Below are 19498 nucleotides of genomic sequence, written 5' to 3'. Positions count from 1 at the left end.
CTTGGACATTTGCTGTTCCCCACCCCCATCTCCCCCATGTTTCTGGGAACAGCAAATGTCCAAGGAGACCATCTTAGAGAGGCAAGTGCAGTGCCTGTGAGGTAGGTCTCTATGGAGGGAGGAGTAGAGGAAAGGGACTAACATCTTGCAGGCTGTCACAGGAAGGTTCCACATGAACACACAGCAGAATACAAGCCCTGCAGAGGTATGTGCAGAAGCAGGGGACAAGCCCGGCCATTCAGTGGGTGCCAACTGCTTAGCTTCCACAGGTGGTGTGGGAGCCTGGCTGTGGAAACCTCAGCAGCCAACAAATCGAGTTAATAACAGCTCGTATGGCTGAGAGGTGACTTGCTAACAAGCCAGCCTTACTTCCTTCAGAGTCCTCATTTCTGAAGATGAAGTAGGCTGTGCATAGAAAAGCTTAAAATTATCCACAAAGTGCAAAGGGAAAATAGTGTTTGTTCCTAGGGTTTTTGTGTACACACTAAGGGAATACTTGAATGGTTTTCATTCTTTGGGACATTACATTACTTATCCTGTAGATTGACTTAAAAATGTGTAAATGTAAAGTCAAGTTCACTTGAAACAGAACTGATCCTTATGATGTGCCAATGCATGAACACATTTATTTAGTTCACGCCAGGGAACTAAATAAATGCACAGGTGTTACAATTCTGCTTATACTTTTTCTAAAGAAAAAGAGAAGAATGAATCTTAGGTTATCCCAAGAACCACGTGGCTTCTGTGAAGTATCACAGAAGGAAGTCTTTATTCAACATGGTATTTGGAATGTTACTGCACTGTGATACATTACGGATTACCAGAACCTCCTCTTCTCCTTCCCCCCTCCCTTTTCCTTTACCACCTCTTTTCCCTTCTCTGACCAGCAACTTCATACACAGCCCCCCAAAAGGTACCTACAGCACAAGGGGAGAGCTAGGATTTGCACTCAGGAGTTTCACCTACATGAAAGGTAGATAGAGTTTAGGGGTTTGGGGTTTTTTTACCAAAAATATATACAGCTAAACAAAAGTTATGAGCCTTCTGAATTTGGAAAATGAAGCAAAAAGGATCCAGACTAAATAGATCAGTACCAGCAGTCCAGCTGTGTTAAAAACTTCTAATTCAGTGCTTGTAAGCTTTACTTATTTTTCTATCCCATCTATTTGCAGTTTAGACTGAACTTAATTTCTACTTCTCTGCATTGACTCTGTTTATTTTCCCATTTATAAACGCTCATCTAATCCAAATCTACTTTGGAAACATTTTTCTTAAAGTTCCTGAACATGGAAGAATTTCTATAGCACAGATGCTCCAGTTTGCTGAGTGTCACAAGCAGCTCTTTTTCAGACTACTCTGAGTCTCTGGTGAGGGTGCAGCCAGCTGAGTTCAGCTGTTTCCAAACTCCTTGTAATGGAGCCTTCCAGAAGACTGATGCCTGTCTTATCTCTCAAGCTCCAGCATGGGTTTGCTCATATGTGGTTTAGCACCCATTTCCTTTATTCAAATTATCAGCAAATACAGCCCAGCACACTAGTAGCTGGTTGTGACAGGGCAATGAGAGAAGATACCTGCCCGAGATGTCACGTGGAGCAGGGAGGAGGGGACACACTTGCAGTGCAGTAAGGGCAGACACCCTGTACTGTGTGGAAATACCAGACCTTGAACACAGAGGCAACTCTCCCCAAAGCTCTGCTCAGCTGCCGTGGTGGTGGCAGGGGGAAGAACCAGGTACTCCCACACTACACTGCACCAGAGGGAACATGAGAGGAAACTGGAAGGAGAAGCTCTGACAGGGAGTCAAGTTCATGGCTGGAAAGATCAGTCCGATGGGTGAAGGTCACTCTGTAGGAAAACCTAACATTCATTTGACTTCCCGAGCAGGCACAGATTAATTATATTGCGTGAATTCAGTCAGACCAAATATATCATGCATGCATAGCTCAGTCATAGAAGAACTCAAGGAGTGGTGGCTGGACACTGAATTGGAATGTGATGAGAGAGACAGAGGGAAGGATAACTTATTTATTGTCAAACCAGAAGAGCAAACCCTAAATTCACAGAAGACTACACATATCTCTGATAGCTGGGAGAGTATTTTAGCTGTTCTGTTAGTCAGAATGATCCTACATAAATACTAAAACCTAAACATTCCTAAAATTTTAGAAACAGCAGGAAAAGTAAATAGGTAAGGTGGAAACAAATAGCCATACAATGTAAGAATTCACTAATAAAAAGCCATTTTAATAACTTTTTTTTTTTACAAGGAATCCAGCTATAGGCTATAGAAAAATAAACACCAAAGAGACTCTTTGCAACTTACAACACAGTGATGCAGGCACACTTCTGCTGTTAACTTAGTAATAATTTCACATGAGAATGTAAAACATTGTTCTTAGTGAAAAGTAATTTCCTCTTGAAGTACTAAAATATAATAAAAAGAATCATATAAAAATCTGATGCAAAAGCACTGCCCTTTATTCAGTTGCACAAGAGATCACAAGTGCCTCCACTCAGTATGGACCAACTCAGAAGGAAGCAGTAACTCAGGAGGGTTCATAGCACAGATCCCAAGTGGTCTTGTCACTTTTTCGCATTTCCCTGGCGAGGTGAGCCTGGAATTTTTCCTAAATTTAAATAAAACAAGTGAGTATTAGGAAATTGCTTGTGTTACAAAGCGACAGGGTGCAGTTAGCAGCATGTAATTTCCTCAATGTGCTTCATATGAGCTATGCTGAAAGCAATTCCTGTTTTCATGAGGCACCCAGGAGCAATACAATACAAGATTTGAAAGCTCAAGTGTCTGCCGAAGCGAACCTTCGCACACCAAGCCCAGTGCTCCATCACGGGCTACCTTACACCCAGCAGCAGCGCTGCTCGGCTCCACCCCACCGCTCCTGCACTGACTCCATCTGCATCCTGTGGCTGGACGAGGTCTTGTCACTGATGGGATGTTGTAAAGTTCGTTAGAACCTGGGAAATCATTTTGCTCACAAGACCGTTCTAAAGGTTGCAACATCATTCTATAATTTATTACATCATTCTGGTAACATGAAAATGACGGAAATGACATACACGACCCACAAAATTGCTATTCATGGTGTCCCAGTTGTGGAATACTGATTCCACGTGTAGTGTAAAGCAAAATACCTTATTTCTATTAATGCTGTCAGGTTTTAGATCTAAAATTTGTTCATGTATCTATATCTGCCATAAACAATTTCAGTATTTGGGGGGGTGAGGGGACAGGGGGACCACCAAAACCACAAAGTCACAGTATTAAGGTTTCTAGGTAAAATCCTACTAAGAATAATGTCAAAGTTCCCATACAGAAGTGTCACTGTAGCTGCTGCCGTTAATTATAGAAGCAAGACTAGGATTTGTAAGCAAAGCTAGCCTTGAGGGTTTTTTTTAGCTTTTTTAAAAAAGTTCGATCAACTCAGAGCATCAGAAAAACAGGTAATATTTTAGATTTCCACCAGAGCTGTTGCCCAGCTATACCAGACTCCTGTGAATGTTGACAAAGCCAAGATTCCTCCCTTTCTAGAGAAACATGTAATCTTAAAGTATAATTTTTTCAAAGTTAATAAAATGTGTTAGCAATGCAACATGTAATCATAAAAAAATTGCCTCAGAACTTAAGAATCATTATCCTTCCACAAGCAGTAAAGTCAGTAGTCACAATAATGCCTTTTACAAATTGTGGGGAAACTGAATGAGAAAAATACAGCACCTCTACAAGGCAGATTGAGTGTTCAAATCTAGTACTGCTGGGCAGCCAGGGTGGTGGGTGACATTTGAATGAGCATTTGCAATGACTGCAGGGCCAAGAGTCACTCATTTAATGCTGTGATCAGTGACTGAATCCCCACTCCTCCCACAAAAATCACCACACAGATGATTTGCTGTCAATAAAGACCAGAGGAGTGACAAATGGTAAGAGCACTGGTGACTTGCAGAGATTTTGTGGATACAAATATTTTTCTCATCTCTGGACAACTGATATAAAGCCACACATCTCTGGAAAGGCTGAAGGACAATTACAGGAGGCAAGTCTGCCTGGGAAACAGCAGCTGACAACCGTTACGCTTAGTGAAAGAAACATGTAAGATGTGTATGTGTGGTGTGTGAAGGAATCCACATGGCACAGCCCACCGTACTAGAGCCCAGGCACCTTTCCAGCTTCTGGCTGAAATTATGAGGAGCCAAAGGTGGTGGAAGGAAGTAACTAGTGCTTGCCTGGAGATCAAGGACCACGACACCCAAAAGAAACATGACAATGTAAACTGATTGTGGGGATGAGTAACCAGAAGTAACAGTGGGGAGGAACTAGCCACAGCAGATGGAAGAGATGAAGGTTGGATGAAAACATTGATGGCGTTATCTGACCTACCGACCCAGACCAGGTCAGACCAGTGAACTAGCAACACAAACCTGGGTAGGTGGAGGAAGCTTTGGGGAAGATGCTCCTAAGACCTTGGAGGAACAGCTGTCAGTAGGCTCCTTGGGAGCCTCCACAGCAGAGGCAGCACTGGAGCTTTGTGCTTCTCCCTGGGCTTGTGATGAAGCTCTGCTGGGGACCATGGTCATGATGGTCCATCCCTATCAGGGACCTGAGCTAGCACAAGTGCCTCCTCCCATCACCTCCCAGCATCAGCATGCAGGAGCACGACTGCCCCAGCACAGCCATGGCACAGGCTGTCTGCAGGTGCACTGATACTGTAAATATTATGTTGCTGTTCAATTTAGGTTGCTACTGTGTGGTGGGGAAGGCAGGGAGCAGGAGGCTGCCTCCACAACACAATGGTTACATGTATAAACAAGGAACAAGTTATCTTTGTATTTGGTCTAGCACAAACAACACTGCAGCTGGAGGTCCAGCTCTGTTTTCACAATTCAGAGATACTAATACACTGAAAAAGGTTTAGACATAAGTCTCAAAAATAACAAAACATTGGAAAAGACATCTAATCATATCTTGACAGGAGGTGATTTGTGGATGATGTGATGACAGTTTATAAATTCTTCCTTGGGACAAGGAATTTCTGTGATATGACTAAGATATATAACAAGAGCGAGTAACTAAAAGATTAAAGTAAATTCAGTCTAGAAATTAGGTGAAAGTGTTTTAAACAGCAAAGATAAGTGCCACTACAATCCTTTGTGTGCTCTTTGATCAATCTTAGAACTAGATGGCTGTTTTTACCAGCCTCCAGATTTTTTGTTCATCTGCTATGGAATATAAGGAAGCGATAAATGAGGGGTTTGTGCTGCAGAGGAAGCCATGTTCAGCATTTACAATGGTTCTCTAATTTTAAAGCAAATTAACTCTATACACACCTACATTTGAACTGCAACACTTGCTTATTTAGACAGGAGAGGGCCAGAAATCACATGAAATTATTCAGCCTTATCTCTGAAGAATTTCCCTTAGAACTTATTGAGAAATGCCACACTTGGACTAGTGGTTGATAGGATTCACAAAAATGTTTAGTTTCAGAGACTTGCGTAACTATTCATTAGAATTCTACTCTTTGCATGCTTTAAGTGTTATAGGCAATACATAGGAAGAACCTTGCAAAATATCAGCCCAGACTGTTGGCAGCTGTGAGGTAGTTCTTACCTGGTTGCACACCCCCTAGTCTTTGCTGGATAGCCTCTAAGCGATGGATGTATTCTGTTAGCGATCGTTCAGGATCCTGAGTAGGCAAAAGTGACTTTTCTGAAGCCGAACTTGTGGATAGATGCAATCTTAAAAAGAAAACAAATTATTTTCTTCTTCTCATGCTATACTCTTAGATATAAGAAAGTTATGGGCAGTAACTCAGTGCAAAGCAAACTAGAACAGTAAAACCCACCACTACCAAAAAATTACATATAAGATAATACAGACCAGGCAGCTTTGTATATAAGGGATTCAAAAGAAAGGATTTTTTTATAAAAGCTGGAATATCTCTGAATAGATAGAATCTACTGATACACAACACAAAGTCCCCCAAGTAAGAAAGCTGCAGCAAGAGTCAAGTCCAAATGGCCAAGTGAGAAAAGACCCACTTCTGCAGAGGAGGACTGAAGAGGAACATGGTACACCCTGGCATGCACTCTCCTGTTCAGCAGGTAAAATGCTATCTTGAAGGACAAGGTTGAAAAAGGGGACCCTTTAGAAGGTATACTGGATTTCCTTTCTGGACATTAACAACACATTTCAAATATTAGTAGAAGTACACATTGGAGGGACACTGTGCAAACATACTGCTGTTTGGAGTTAGGATTTGTTCCTTCCCCCTGCATCTTCTGATTAGCAGAAGGCAGTTCCTATCCATCCCTGCCTTCTGTATAGCTTTGCCAGGAAACAAAAGCAGCAACAGGCATCACTTAATGTACCTTGGATCCATGTTAGACTTGAGCTACCACTAACCCAGTCACACAGAGCGATCAGTCAGGGCCTAAGATTATTAATACCCTTGTTCCATACAACACAGATTACTTTTCTTGATGGGCAAGCTGCCCACTACTCCTTCTGGCTGTCAGACCCATGGCATGTCAGTGCCATAACAGAAGAACAGGGTGGGGTAGAATTAAGTCGTTTTGGGAAAAGCTTGCAAGTGTTTAACTCTCCAGAATGTTTTGCTAAATTCTATGCAAACCAGAACAGCACCTGTCCTCTGTGATAAGCACTGTCCTGTCCCCACAAAGAGCCAGCAATGTTAAAAAATCTGAAATAATTTGGAGCATTAGCTTTGTGATCAACACAGCTATTTCCTCGATACTCTTTTTTACTGTTTCCCTGTTGATTGAAGTTTTTAATTTAGCAAGGAGGTCAAGAACAACATTTCCCAGGCTGATGGGACTGAACAACTAACCATCAACTCCTGCAAATCCTTACTTTAAGGAGGAAGCCACACCTTGTGGCTTGGGAGAGGAGACACTACACCCAGTAATGGACTGCAATGCCCAAGGCTCCTCTGGGTCCTGGGAGAGCCTGGGAGCAGGAAAGTCAGTAACAGCTGAAGGCCACCTTCCTCCAACTCGAGCACAGAGCCTGCAGCTCAGCACTGTCTTCGCAGTACTGTGCAGAATGTCACCTGTGACATCCAACCCAGCAACAAGTCACTGAGGTTGTATTTCTGTGTGGAACTGGCTATAACAAATGAAAAACTGCAACAGCATGCACTCTGCAAGCTCCTCATCTCCTATTTGCGTGCGTGCACAGAGCCTGAAGGCAACTAATGCTAACACATTGCTATCATATGGTAGGGCAGCTGCTTCCACAGGATGCTCAGAAATTAATCTCCAACTTGGACGGCAAAGGCAACCAGAATTACCCCTCAGAGAAGGCTTACAGACATAGCCCTTGTAAATCCTGTCGCCTGTCCAAATTAAACTGGGAAACACCACTAGGAATGCTCTCAGCCCAAGAACATCAGACATGCTGCCTGAAACAAACACATTTCTTCTCCTGTAGCATCTTGAAAGAAAACATTTACCAGACCTAACAAAAAAAATAAATTCCTCTTCTCATTCAAGTACCTCCTCCAAGAAGTGGTTACATTTTTATGGAAGGCTGTTGTCCATCAGGGTGACTAACAAAGGCAGATACTGCAGACTGACCTGTTGTGTAAGCAGTAAGAAGATCTGGGAGAGCGGCTCACAAATCTGGCAGAGCTGGTTCTGTGGCACAACCCCGTGTCCCGGGTGGGGGGAGAGCTGACATGAACAGTTGGGGGCTGCTGCTCTTTCAGAATTTCTGTTCTAGCACCAGAAGCTGTGTTAAATATGAAACAGTTAAATATGCACTGGGAACCATTCAAAACAGGCTATCATAAACATAACCAATAAAACCCACAAGAATTACAGCAGAGTTCAATTGTGTTTTAAAGGCCAATAAAATACACTTTCCACAGCTAATTGCTTTTTCGTTTTGCTTGTTTGTTTTAACCAGACTTAACAGAAATTTGAAATTTTAATGTTGAGCAACTGCCTCCTGCAAATGAAGAACTTCCACTGTTCTCTTCCTCCAGACTTGCTTTTTCAATAGCTGTTGCTATAACTGCACAGGGGACATTCTAACATGAACAAAATATTTTTTCGAGAAATTTTAGTATTTGTTGTTTGCTCTAACTATATGTTACTCTTGACTTATACTCTCCGACTTTAGAGATAGTGAGAAAGAAAGAGATTCTTTTGTTTAGTGCAGGTTTGGAGCAGGGTGTAGTGGTGGTGTGGTTGTTTTCATTAAAAAAGAAAAATCCCTTCAGGTAAGTACTTTAAATCACAAGAAGAGATCATTTTTTTTTTTTAATGAGGCTGCCAAAATGCTATTTTGTCTTGAGGTAGAAAGTTCAGCATGCATTTTAGGATCCAAGTGGTTTTATGTAGGAAGTTTCAGGATTCAGGTGGTTTTATGTAGGAAATTGGGTTTTTTTAAAATAAGTAAGTATTACCAGTAATTTTGAAACAGTAAAAATTATATAGTACCAGGTAATGAAAAATGCATTATTTCATTTAAATTTTTTTTAGCATTGAAAAGCTACAAGCAATGGAGTATTACATAAAATGGGACAGTTCCTTACAATACTGGGTACTGCATCAAGATGTTTGTTTGAATTCTTACAAACACACACATCCATAAGTAACTCAGAGGAACACAGTCCTTACCAAATGCATCAGAGCATCTATCCATCTGCTCCAGTTTGTCATCTTTGATAGCACTTAATAAACTCCAGCAGAAACAGTTGCAGGATATCTACCATGGCATTAAGTCTCTTCTGAACCTCTGAAACCACTTAAAGCCCCCTTTTCACCTCCAGTAACACTAGCAAGTACACCACTTCTAAAGACTTATCTTGATACCACATATACCCATTTCAATACTATTACAGCAATCTTTGTCCTTGACTTATTAATAACTTGAGGCATTAATTCCCATTACAGGTAGCTTCAAACTGTACCAAACATTATTCTCTGAGTTTTAAGAATACAGGACTCTGTTTTGCAGCTTGAACAGCTGCAATAGAGGGAGAAGAGGACGAGCTTGCCACTGCTGTAAACTATAAATTTTCAAAGTTTTCAATTATAATTTCATACAATGTCATTTTAAACTCATAATCACTGTGTTCAGAAAATGGATAAACAAATTTGTGTTAACATGTGAACAGATTTTGCCACTTCTGTGGGTATTTTTTTGGTTTTGTTTCTAAATGATACATACATCACTAAAGAGAGATTATGATTAAGATAATGTGCTTGTCCAAAACACTTACCTGTATTACCTCTTATACTGTGAGAAACTGTTTCACCCTGTGTGCTCTTCCTGCTAACCTTGTTCCACTTTTTCACCAAAAACTTTAACCTTAGTAATAAAATAAATTCACACAATCATTAAAAATAAGCAAAAAATACACTTTTAATAATAAACTCTTTGTTGGCATGAAACGTATTAAAGAACGTAAGTAACAATCCTGGCAGGAATGGAGGAGGAATTCTTCAACTTCCATCTTTAAAACAAATCCTTAATGATCCTCTAATGGTTGGAAGAATTTGCTTGTTTTGGCACTGCTCCTCCACTCTCTCCCTAATTCCCCAAGAGTTCTGGGGCAGCTCTTCCCGCCTTAGAGGAGTACTTCAGAGGTCACTGTTCCTGCATTCTTTGATATTGCTATTGCTATAGCATCCACATCAAAGACAACAGCCTAAAGACATCCTGTGCCATCTCCTGAAAGTCTTAAACTTGCTAGTAATATTTTTTACTAGTCAAGGAAATTGCTCAGAAGTAACCACCTACTACATTTTAAAAATTTTTTTCTTCATTAAATGGACTCAAACGCCATTATGAGATGGCATATTGTCCCAAGTACAGCCAGCAAAATCCATTTGATAGTAAAGTGACAGAGTATGACAGAATCATGCCCAGTGAAACACTGGGTTCTGGATTCAAGAGAGGGAAACCATTGCTGATGAGGTGATCAAGGCAGACAGACAGGTAAGGGTCAGACCTAGAAGGACATCGGTTTGTAACGGTTGTGCACTGGTTCTCAAATACACTGCAGCTGGGTATCTCTCAAGACAGAAGCATCTTTTTATAAATCTTTAGCTCAGTATGCATCCAACCTAGCACTGACTCTGAAATAGCAGTTTGGCCAAAGTTCTAGCTAACAAGTCATGTATGAACTACTTTTGGAGATAGCTTTTGCTTAATATTAATGTAGGATAAACCATAGGAACTATCAATTTTTTTAATTTACAAGGAAACACCACATATGAGAGACAGTGAAGATTTTGGCTTTACCTTGACACTGCGATGATTGCCCTGACTGTACATCTGAACTTGGTAAAAGGACGGGAACGGGATCCAGAAAGCTGCAGGTCTGCATGTGAGGGGTAGATTCCCATACGTGCTATTAGGGAGAGAGTTGCTTGTTCACAGTCCTGAAATCCACCAAGCAGCAGCAAGAGGTATTTCTTCTGATAAACTAGAGCCTTTCTAAAGCTCTCTGCTCTAAGATACTTCCTATATAGCCTCTGCAACTGGAGAAAGAAAAAAAAAAATCCAATCTGTTAAGTTTTGGCTACAGAAAGCTCAGACAATTTGGTCGCTTTTTCCAGTAGTACCTCCCACAACCTGGTTGGGCATGGATATCTAAAACCTACTTTGCTTTACAAAATTGTAGAACGCTATTTAATAATTATGAAGTATGGAAGCAGTGTACATTTATCTCTAAAATTAAATTCTGAGCAAGTATTTGTATAACAGACTCTGTGACTTGGCCAGTTTTGGTGCAAAGTAGCAGTATTATGCTCCAGCACTTCAGACACCATCCATGGAGGCTTGTACCAAACCTACTGAATTTCTGTATTTCTATGAAGTCTTGGCTAGGCTTGAAAATTTTGGCATGGTTACTAGCTGGTGTGCAAAAAAAACAGCCACAAACAAGCTGTCTTCATGTCAAACATCCATGCTGAAGATGCAAGGGCGGATGGAGCTAACAGCTGTACACAGCTAAAAAGCACTCAAGTTCGGAGTGTCAGACTGCCTGAAATCTCCTCAGTGTTTCAAAGCAAAATCGTCATACCCAAAACTCTAAAAAATATTAAGTCTTTAACAAAAACCATTACATCTGCTTTAAATAAATACTAACTAGAAAACATGTTGGGATGTGTCCATCTGACTTGATTACAATCAAATGTGTCAGAAATAAAAAGTATTTAAGATTAGGGAGAAAAAAATAAGTAATAGGTGTTTGATATTTTCATGCTTGGATAAGAAATCTGAATTCCCCTCTCATTTAAGAGTAGAAAGGGGTTCCAAAGATCTAGGTTACTTTTGGTGCAAGTTCCTGTTCAATGCTGAGAAAGTTACAAAGGAGATTTTCTGAGGAGATACATATGAGGAAAGTGTTCCTAATTTAATATGCAGTTTATAAAATGTTCACTTATAAAATCACCTTTTAAAATACCAACTGAAAAAAAGACTACAGCGATAAGTGTAATTTAAATGCCATAATCTGACAGATACTTATATCCCCAGAAATCTAAGCTGTATACTTCCTGACTCCCCTGCAACAGCAAGTGTTAGTAATTCTGGTTTTTTTAATAAATAGGATAAATTACCTGTTCTACATGTGACATTAATCACTTAGGCAGTGCCCAGGAACACTACTATCAAGAACTGAAATCTCCAGAGGTTCTTATGGCTGGCAACAGTTCTCACAGAGCAAATCCGTAAAACAGGCAGAATAGTGAAAGCAAACCAAGTGCCAGAGGTTTAACTATGGTACCGCTCGCTCGTCAAGCTCCAGACAGCCCATTTGCTGGCTATCATGATCATTTTACCTTAGGACTGGAAGTTTCTACCACTGGTTTGTTTTCAATTTCAACAGTCGCTTTAGCCAGTTCAGACTCTGCCTGTTTCAGTGCATTCTGCAAAATGTTTCTCTCTCGCTGCCAAGCATCTCTTTCCAATTCTTGAACAGAGACAGTATCATCTGGAGATCTGATCTAAAAAAGAAACCCAAAGGAAGTGACCCATGATAGTTTTTGCACATTACTTCCACAGCCAAACATCAAACTGAATAACCACCTAAATTTATGGACAAGCTAAAACATAAAAATAACAAGCATGAAATCAGCAATGGCATTCAGGTATTAAACAGTAGGATGGGAAACTGAAACACACAAGCAGCCCTATTTCAGAAGTATCACATTCATAGTTAATCAAGCTGCCCCTTCTCTACAGATCTGTGATCAGCTTTAAAGGAATCCTATTCCCTTTAATAACAGAGTCTCCCATACACTCAGAAATGGAAACAAAATCTGTCTTTCTTCCACATCCACAGGCAGCACAGAAACCGTGAAGAAAGATGTCTGTGTATACGCATGCACAAAAACATGTTGTGAAGAATCTACAGGTAAATTCTGAAAATTCACATTCAATTCTGAGAAATTCAGTTTTGTGGTAAGTCATCTCTTCTAGGAATGATACCCACAACTCCAGGTCCAGTTCATCTGTGGAAGTTTTGCCTTCATAAACCCCTTCATATTGACTATCAATTTAAATTATCATCAGTTACATCTGTGAATGATGCAGCAGACCACAGAGAAGCAAAACATATTTGAGGTGGTTAATGTTATATCCACTGAAATAAAATCTGTACATTAGAAGAGCCAGTACCCACAACTGACCCTAGCAAATTATTTTAGTACAACCTTAGGAGTTTGAACATTTTCAGAATTAATTTCTTATGAATACCTTAATACACTAATACATGCCATTTACATTTGACTTCATTGAAGAACATAACTTTGTCAAGTAATAAAGTTTAACAAACCACAACCATCTAAGTATTTTTAGTGCCTGCAATATATACAGCAACAAATGGGGATTCCAATGCTATCTGTACCTTCATGGTGCATAATCCACCTCCTTCCCTTTTGACTTTGCAACATCTTTAAAGTTTCTGAAGGAAAAGGTTCTCCACTTCTCAGCTTCTTCTTAACAATTCTCAGAGTGAAAAAAATGCTTCAAGAATCTAATGTTACCTTCAGTGTTGTTTTGAAATTAGGCACTTATTTCTGTCCAAGTTAAACTGCTGTCCTGTACTTATTATCTAATTCATAGATGTTCTATACAATTTCAGGTTTTATACTGAGGTTAGACTAAAGCACACGTTTCCCTATATATGGCTTTCACTGGCATGGTGGTTTGCCATATCACACATGGAAATGGGACAGAAGAACATTTTGAGAACAAGAGCAGAGGTGAGGACTTCAGATACACACATACTTCAGGTAAGTATTATTAAAAGTAGTTCAAGCATGGAAAACAAAACCCACTTGTATCATACTGAAGTGGAGGGAAGATGCTTTATATTCCTTCTCAGCAAGCATCCCAGTAAGGACTACGGGCCCACCATCCCAGGCATTTTACAGACCGGAAAAAGCTCAGTTTGAAGGCAGTAACAGATACTTGTAATATGTGAAGCGCTACACGATCCAGCTACACACTTGATTTCTGCTCCACCAGGTGGTATTTGATTGACCAATTGATTCTATATTCATTTTGGCACAGATTTCTCAGTTTGGCATTTTGACAGTTTCCCTGTCTAATAGTCCCCAAGTTTATCACAACTCAAAGAGCTAACAGCAGTAAAATCCTTTAAGTCTCCAGAGCATGTGGTTCAGTACCTTAAAGGAAGGAGAAATTCAAGGAGGAGACTGAAACAGAAGGTGATTCTAGGGAAAAAAAAAAAAAAAGGATATCAAGGTAGTTTTTGTTCTCTAAGTGATAGAAAGGCTTATGTCTTTAGTGTGCTCCACTAGACTTTTTTTGTTAAGAAAAACTTAAGTCCGAAAAGTTGAGTCCCTTTGTTTTGGTGTGGCCATAGTCCCTGGAGGAGGCAATTGAAAAGTCTGGTCCCAAAAGAGAAGGGACTGCTATTCTACATGGCATTCACTGGCTTAATGTTAAGAGGTCTGCTAATCAATGGTGCCAAGAGCCTCAAAACTGTGGAAGTTGTGAAAAAGCATTCGCAACAGTTTCTAATGCATAAGATCTAATGGAATCAGAGGAAAAACAACCCACCCAAACTATTTTTGCTCTTCCAGTAGAGTAATAACTTGGAGGGAGCCAAGCCAGAAAAACAGCTCAGCTCTGGAGGGAGTTAAATCCGCTAAGTCACATTTCAATAGAGCCATAAGGCTGTCTGGTTCCATCCCCAGGCTCTCCAAGCACTCTGTCCAGATCAGAGGGCTCTAAAGCATTGGGAGAGGAAGGCTTAACCACAATAACTCCATGAACACCTACTTGGGAAGATGTTATATCCCCCTCCTCAAGGCTGGAGATGATCCATTTGGAAACCACCCAAGTGGTTGCACAGGCAACAGAGGGAAAAATATTTATTGTATTTTGTAAGCAGTCAGACACAGGGAGAGCTTGCACCATGCCAAGGCAGTTTGTCATACATCAGATTTGTATTATAGAGCATATGAGAACAACAGAAGTTACAGAAGCCTCTTCACGTACCACAGTCGAACTCCTTCTCAAAGGTGTGTTTCTGAAGGTCTGCTATCAAGCAGGTGAAGGAAGAAAGAAGCTGAATCGGACAAGAGCCAAGACTTAAGTTAGCCCTAAATCCTGAAAGTTTGGCTGAAATGTGGTTGAAAACCTCTTTATTACAAGAGAAAGACTGAAACAACAAGGCAAAGTTATCTGGTGAATAAAATGGGATTTAAAAAGCTATGTTTTGTATCAATAGACCTGAGCTCAGTCTGTGATAATCCCTAGGCCTGTAAAAAGTATTTGCAATACTGCAAACATCTGTCAAAACACCCTCCTGAGTTGACAAGCCATTATTGTGCTTTTTGAAAATTACTTTACAATTTGATGAAAAACAACTGTCTCTGAATGCATACAGAAGCAGCACAAACATATCCCAGGATTTGCCATCCTTGGACATATTACATACCTAGGAAAAGAAATGCCATCAGAAGCACGCTGCAATACAACAAAAAAGCAGGAGTCTGATACTAAAATACATCAAACTAATGACAATGTGAGTACAAGAGTACATCTTTCTTCCATCCCCAAGGCAAAACACCATTTTCCTCAGAATGTTTTACCAAAAAAGGAAGGAGAGGGGAGAAAAAAAAATAAAAATCAATCAACTTACATGTATACTGCAACCAACAGAATGCAGAACAACTTACTGGTAACGAACAAACTTAAGCTGTTTTCCTTACCTGAGATGCAGGAGGAAACAATAAATCTGATTTTAGTTCCTTTAACGTCTGCAGTAAAGAGGTTATAGCTTCATCATTTGATGCAGACCAATCATTAACCGTTCTGTTAAACAGAAATACTTTTTCAGTATCAGGTTATTAATGTACATTTGATTCCCTCTCCTCACTGGATGCCCTTTAAGTTTTGAGGCTGTATTTATGCACTATTCATCACACAAAATACTACAAACACACAGAGAAATTAGCAAGTTTTGCTAATTTTTAAAGAGTAGAACTTCTAAGTTGTACTGCATAGGATTTATTCAGAAGTCCATATTTTATACCAGTTTGAAATTCTATCATGCAAATTCAGGCTGCAGCAAAATATCACTAGTATTTTACTCTGCTGCCAAAGAAATAAGAAATTGCTACTATTTGGCCACTCATTTCCGACCCCTAGCTTTTCCCTCGTGCTTAATGAAGTTTCCCATTCTAAACACATGTTGATTAACTTGGGTTTTTTGATTACTCCCTAATTAGGCTCTTGCAGCTGCCAAACTACCGAATGACTCTTCCCAGTAGGGTTGGGTGTTTTCTGGAGTTCTTTTTAAGTAGAATCATTTCACAGATCTAGTTCAAACACAGGCTCAAAAGCTTCTAATGGGAATGGCTGCAGTGGGATGACAATAACCAGAGTCTGCTGCCACCACAAAACCATGGTTTCACACAAGGTTGAGTCTTGTAAGCAGGTACATCACTCGCTCCCTTCAGCACAGGGCTCTCAGTCATGACCCATACAAGCTCAGAGGCAGGATGGAAAGAAAACTATTTTATGAACAACTACTCACTTATCTACAGTTTTATATATGAACTCATTCAGGTGTACAGCTACAAAGAGCAACTGTTGTCTTATCTTCTCTAGCTGTTGTTGCTGCTGTTGCAAATGTGGTTTTTCAGTTTCTTTTGCCATGGCCTGTTTGGCATTTCGATCTTTGTTTAAGGTATCCAATAGTTCTTGCTGAAGGTTTGGAGACTGGAGGTTTCTTTCTCTTTCTTTTAAGACTGCCAGTATTTCCTGCAGCTCTTTAATTCTTTGTTGATCCCTCTGGTGTTGCCATTCCAACTTTTGCTATTTGAAGAGAATAAGTAGTAGTTAATTGCATCTTATACATACACACACAACATATATATATATATATATATATATATGCACACATACTCACATATAAGTGGGGTTTGGTTTGTTTTTTTTATACACACACAGAGGCTGCAAATAGAAGCATCACACCTAACTAGCATATGCATCTTGGTGTTCCTTAACTGACATGGCACTTTCAGAAGGCTTACAAGTACTGCCTTCCAGGGCCACCAAGAAGCCATTTAATGACTCTGGAGTGGTCATTTTCTCCATTCATTTCCAGACATGGTGACTGACAAGTTTCCAGAGAGCCTGCAAAGCCTCCCTCCTCCTCTAATGAAGGAGCTGAGAATCAGGAAGGGTGAAACCGATACTGTTGCAAACCATAATTAGGAGCCTAGATCAAAGTAAGAGCAATGACATGAAAGCTAGTTCAGTTCCGTTTCACGTTTAAGCCATATTCTTCTCCAACTACCAGCAATTCCCAACCTAAGCCAAGATTTAAATATCAGCTTCTGACAACAATAAACCCAGGCACAAACCCCTGAAAACAGCTGCGTTTGAGAAATGCAGGAAAAGAGCTAATTTAATGTGTTTTTCAGAATGCTTTAAGGGAAGGAAATGTTTCAATTAAAGAACACCATCCACAGGGTTAAATCTCAGTTTAAGGCTATTTCAGTGTAAAGCAAGGCTTGCAGAGGCAATCTCACCAGTCTCTCTTGATCTCTCTGCCAGTCTTTCTGTTTCTCTAGCTCTGTTTGTTGTTGCTGTCTTCGCTCTCTCTCCTCTTTGTTTTTATCTTGCTCTTTCATCGTCTTGAAGAGCAGCTGCAGTTGTTCCCAGTCAGCTTTTAGCTTTGCTTCTTTTTCCTTCTGGGCCTCTAAGGAACGGATTACCTCTTGCTTTTGACCCTGGAGAGATTCCAGCGTAGCTCGCAATTTGTCGCTGATCTCTCTCTCCTTCTGAGTTTCTTCGCAGCATATCTGTACTTCGGCCTCTAGCTGTCTTTTGGAATGGATGGCCTTCTGGTGCATTCTCTCAATAACAGCAGCTAGCTCCATAGTTCGGGACCTCTCTTCTTCCAACTGGGCTTGGAGCTCTCGAACAAAGGCTTGTTCCAGCAGCGACTCCCTGTGCTGACAAGAAGCACCTTCTTTCACTCTCATGCTCAACTGCTCTGTCAAAGCACGTTCATGATTCAGGGAATTCAGAAGCTCCAACGAACGATTTTTCTCAGCATCCAAATCTCTCTGTAGCTCCAACAATTTGGTCTGTTCCTGGGACAGCAGCGCTTCACAGCGGGAGTGCTCAATCTGAAGTTCCTTGCGGAGATTATCATTTACCGTCTGCTCGTGCTCCAAGGACACGCTCAGTTGGCTACTCTGCACTGACTGCAGCTCCAAGGCAGCCTGCAGCTCCTGTTCAAAATGGAGAAGCACATATCAATGGTCCAGCACAAACACTCATTTGTGGGGCAGGCTGACATTTGGCAGTTTTCAACCTCCTGTTTTATCCAAGAAGAAATTCAAGACTGAACTAGAGTAGTTCAGGTATTAAAAAATTTAATTTAAAATTACAAGTTTCATTTTCTAATTACAAGTACTAGAAGCATGTTTGTTAGCAGCATGACATTAAGTTATAAAACCAGAGACTGTAATGTTAAAATATTCCTGTACATTATTTTTTCTCCAATTAGTAAGATCCTCATTCTTTATGTCACTCAATCACCTTAGTAAGTGATATCTGCAGCAGAAATAACCCATGTTGATTTAAAAAGAAGCAAAAATCTAAGCAGTAAGAGTAAATATAAAACCTCTGGATTTTACAGCCCATCAGTTTAAATCACACAATACACACTGATACAGAATCATAGAATCAACTAGGTTGGAAAGGACCTTGAAGAACATCTAGTCCAACCATTAACCTAACACTGACAGTTCCCAACTACACCATATCCCTCAGTGCTATGTCAACTGATAAAAATAATCCATCCCCGGGTCCATTTTGGGAGCCAGCCTTTCTGTAGGAGAAAAGGGGCAGTCCCAGGGCACTTGGAGACAGAGCCAGCATTGCTGTCCTCCTAGCAGGGGGGCCTGCCCTACGCCCCAGCCAGCACCACCGGTCCTCTGATCTGGCAGGAAGTCAGGTCAGATGCTAAACTCATGAACTTTCCATAGAAGGGCTTCAAGGGACCATTTGGGAATGCCAGACTGCAGCAATGGGAATTGCAAATGGTTTAATCTGTTGCACAATTACACCTGGGGCAGTGCACTTTGCCTTGGCTGAGATGGTCCCTGCCTTCCCTGCATGAACAGTCTTTTTACAAGATGGAGAATAGCAGCACCATGTCCTATCAATGCAAGTAGTAACAAAAATCCCAACAAACAAAAACCACCCATAAACCTAAACACCTACCAGAAAGGTGATGTGAGATGCCAGACTACAAGGAAATAGAGTCAGAATTGCATTTCCTTACTTAGGACATTTAACTAGAATTGTTTTGGAGATATCTGATAGAGTTTGGGTTTAGTTTTTAAGTTTAAAAAAAAGCTTTAGGTTAAATCTTCCTTTTCCAGTCAGTGTAGGCCTTTCACAAGAACTGAGTCATTGCTATCATGTTATCAGAGAGAAAGTTGTTGATTTATTTTCTGTTCAATTTAGAAGAAAGGAAACAAAAATACTTTGGTTAACCTCCAAAAATACATGATATATTGGAAAGGCTCCAGTCATTCTCTGCCAAGCATATGCATCATTGTGTGGTTTTCTTTATCATCTCCATTGATCATACACATCACGTACTTATAGCACATTTGCTCTGGAATAAAGGGTGCAGTTACACAACTGTAGAATCTGACTCTCCCTACACAGTAAGGGGTAGTACAAAACTGGTGAAAATGTGAAATATGAAAGCATAAGGCTCTGAAAAAACTAAGATGATATGGAAAAAAAAAGACTAACTACTTTTGCTTATTTCTGCATGTGCAGTTAAGGAGAGTAACTAAAAGCTTTAAGTCTATGAAAAGAAAATATACAAATTCAGCAGATGTTTGGGACTTTTTTTAAACAGTTATTAAACAAATAACATTGGACTTGAAAAAGACTGCAAAAGTAACCTCTTAGTTAACTTCATGCACCAAGGAAGGT

At 40.3% G+C, this 19498-nt stretch overlaps 1 protein-coding gene across 3 annotated transcripts in view; it reads right to left on the bottom strand.

Moving 5' to 3' along the window:
* Nucleotides 1-2101: 2101 nt before the first annotated feature.
* PCNT (pericentrin) overlaps nucleotides 2102-19498 on the bottom strand; it is a 95215-nt gene continuing 77818 nt past the window's right edge. For 2 of the 3 annotated variants that reach the window (XM_026852342.1, XM_026852343.1), the window contains exons 45-53: nucleotides 17065-17772; nucleotides 16065-16345; nucleotides 15238-15340; nucleotides 11833-11997; nucleotides 10289-10527; nucleotides 9264-9352; nucleotides 7612-7765; nucleotides 5624-5751; nucleotides 2102-2627 (exon numbers count right to left, since the gene is read on the bottom strand). In XM_026852342.1, coding sequence (XP_026708143.1) covers nucleotides 2584-2627; nucleotides 5624-5751; nucleotides 7612-7765; nucleotides 9264-9352; nucleotides 10289-10527; nucleotides 11833-11997; nucleotides 15238-15340; nucleotides 16065-16345; nucleotides 17065-17772 — 1911 coding nt within the window. In that variant the 3' untranslated portion in view covers nucleotides 2102-2583. The remainder of the gene's footprint in view (nucleotides 2628-5623; nucleotides 5752-7611; nucleotides 7766-9263; nucleotides 9353-10288; nucleotides 10528-11832; nucleotides 11998-15237; nucleotides 15341-16064; nucleotides 16346-17064; nucleotides 17773-19498) is intronic. The other variant, XM_026852340.1, reaches the window with a different exon arrangement.

The sequence above is a fragment of the Athene cunicularia genome (assembly GCF_003259725.1).
Source record: "Athene cunicularia isolate RWA chromosome 7 unlocalized genomic scaffold, athCun1 chr7_part1, whole genome shotgun sequence".
Classification (NCBI taxonomy): domain Eukaryota; kingdom Metazoa; phylum Chordata; class Aves; order Strigiformes; family Strigidae; genus Athene; species Athene cunicularia.
This window is presented reverse-complemented; position numbering and strand designations above follow the sequence as displayed.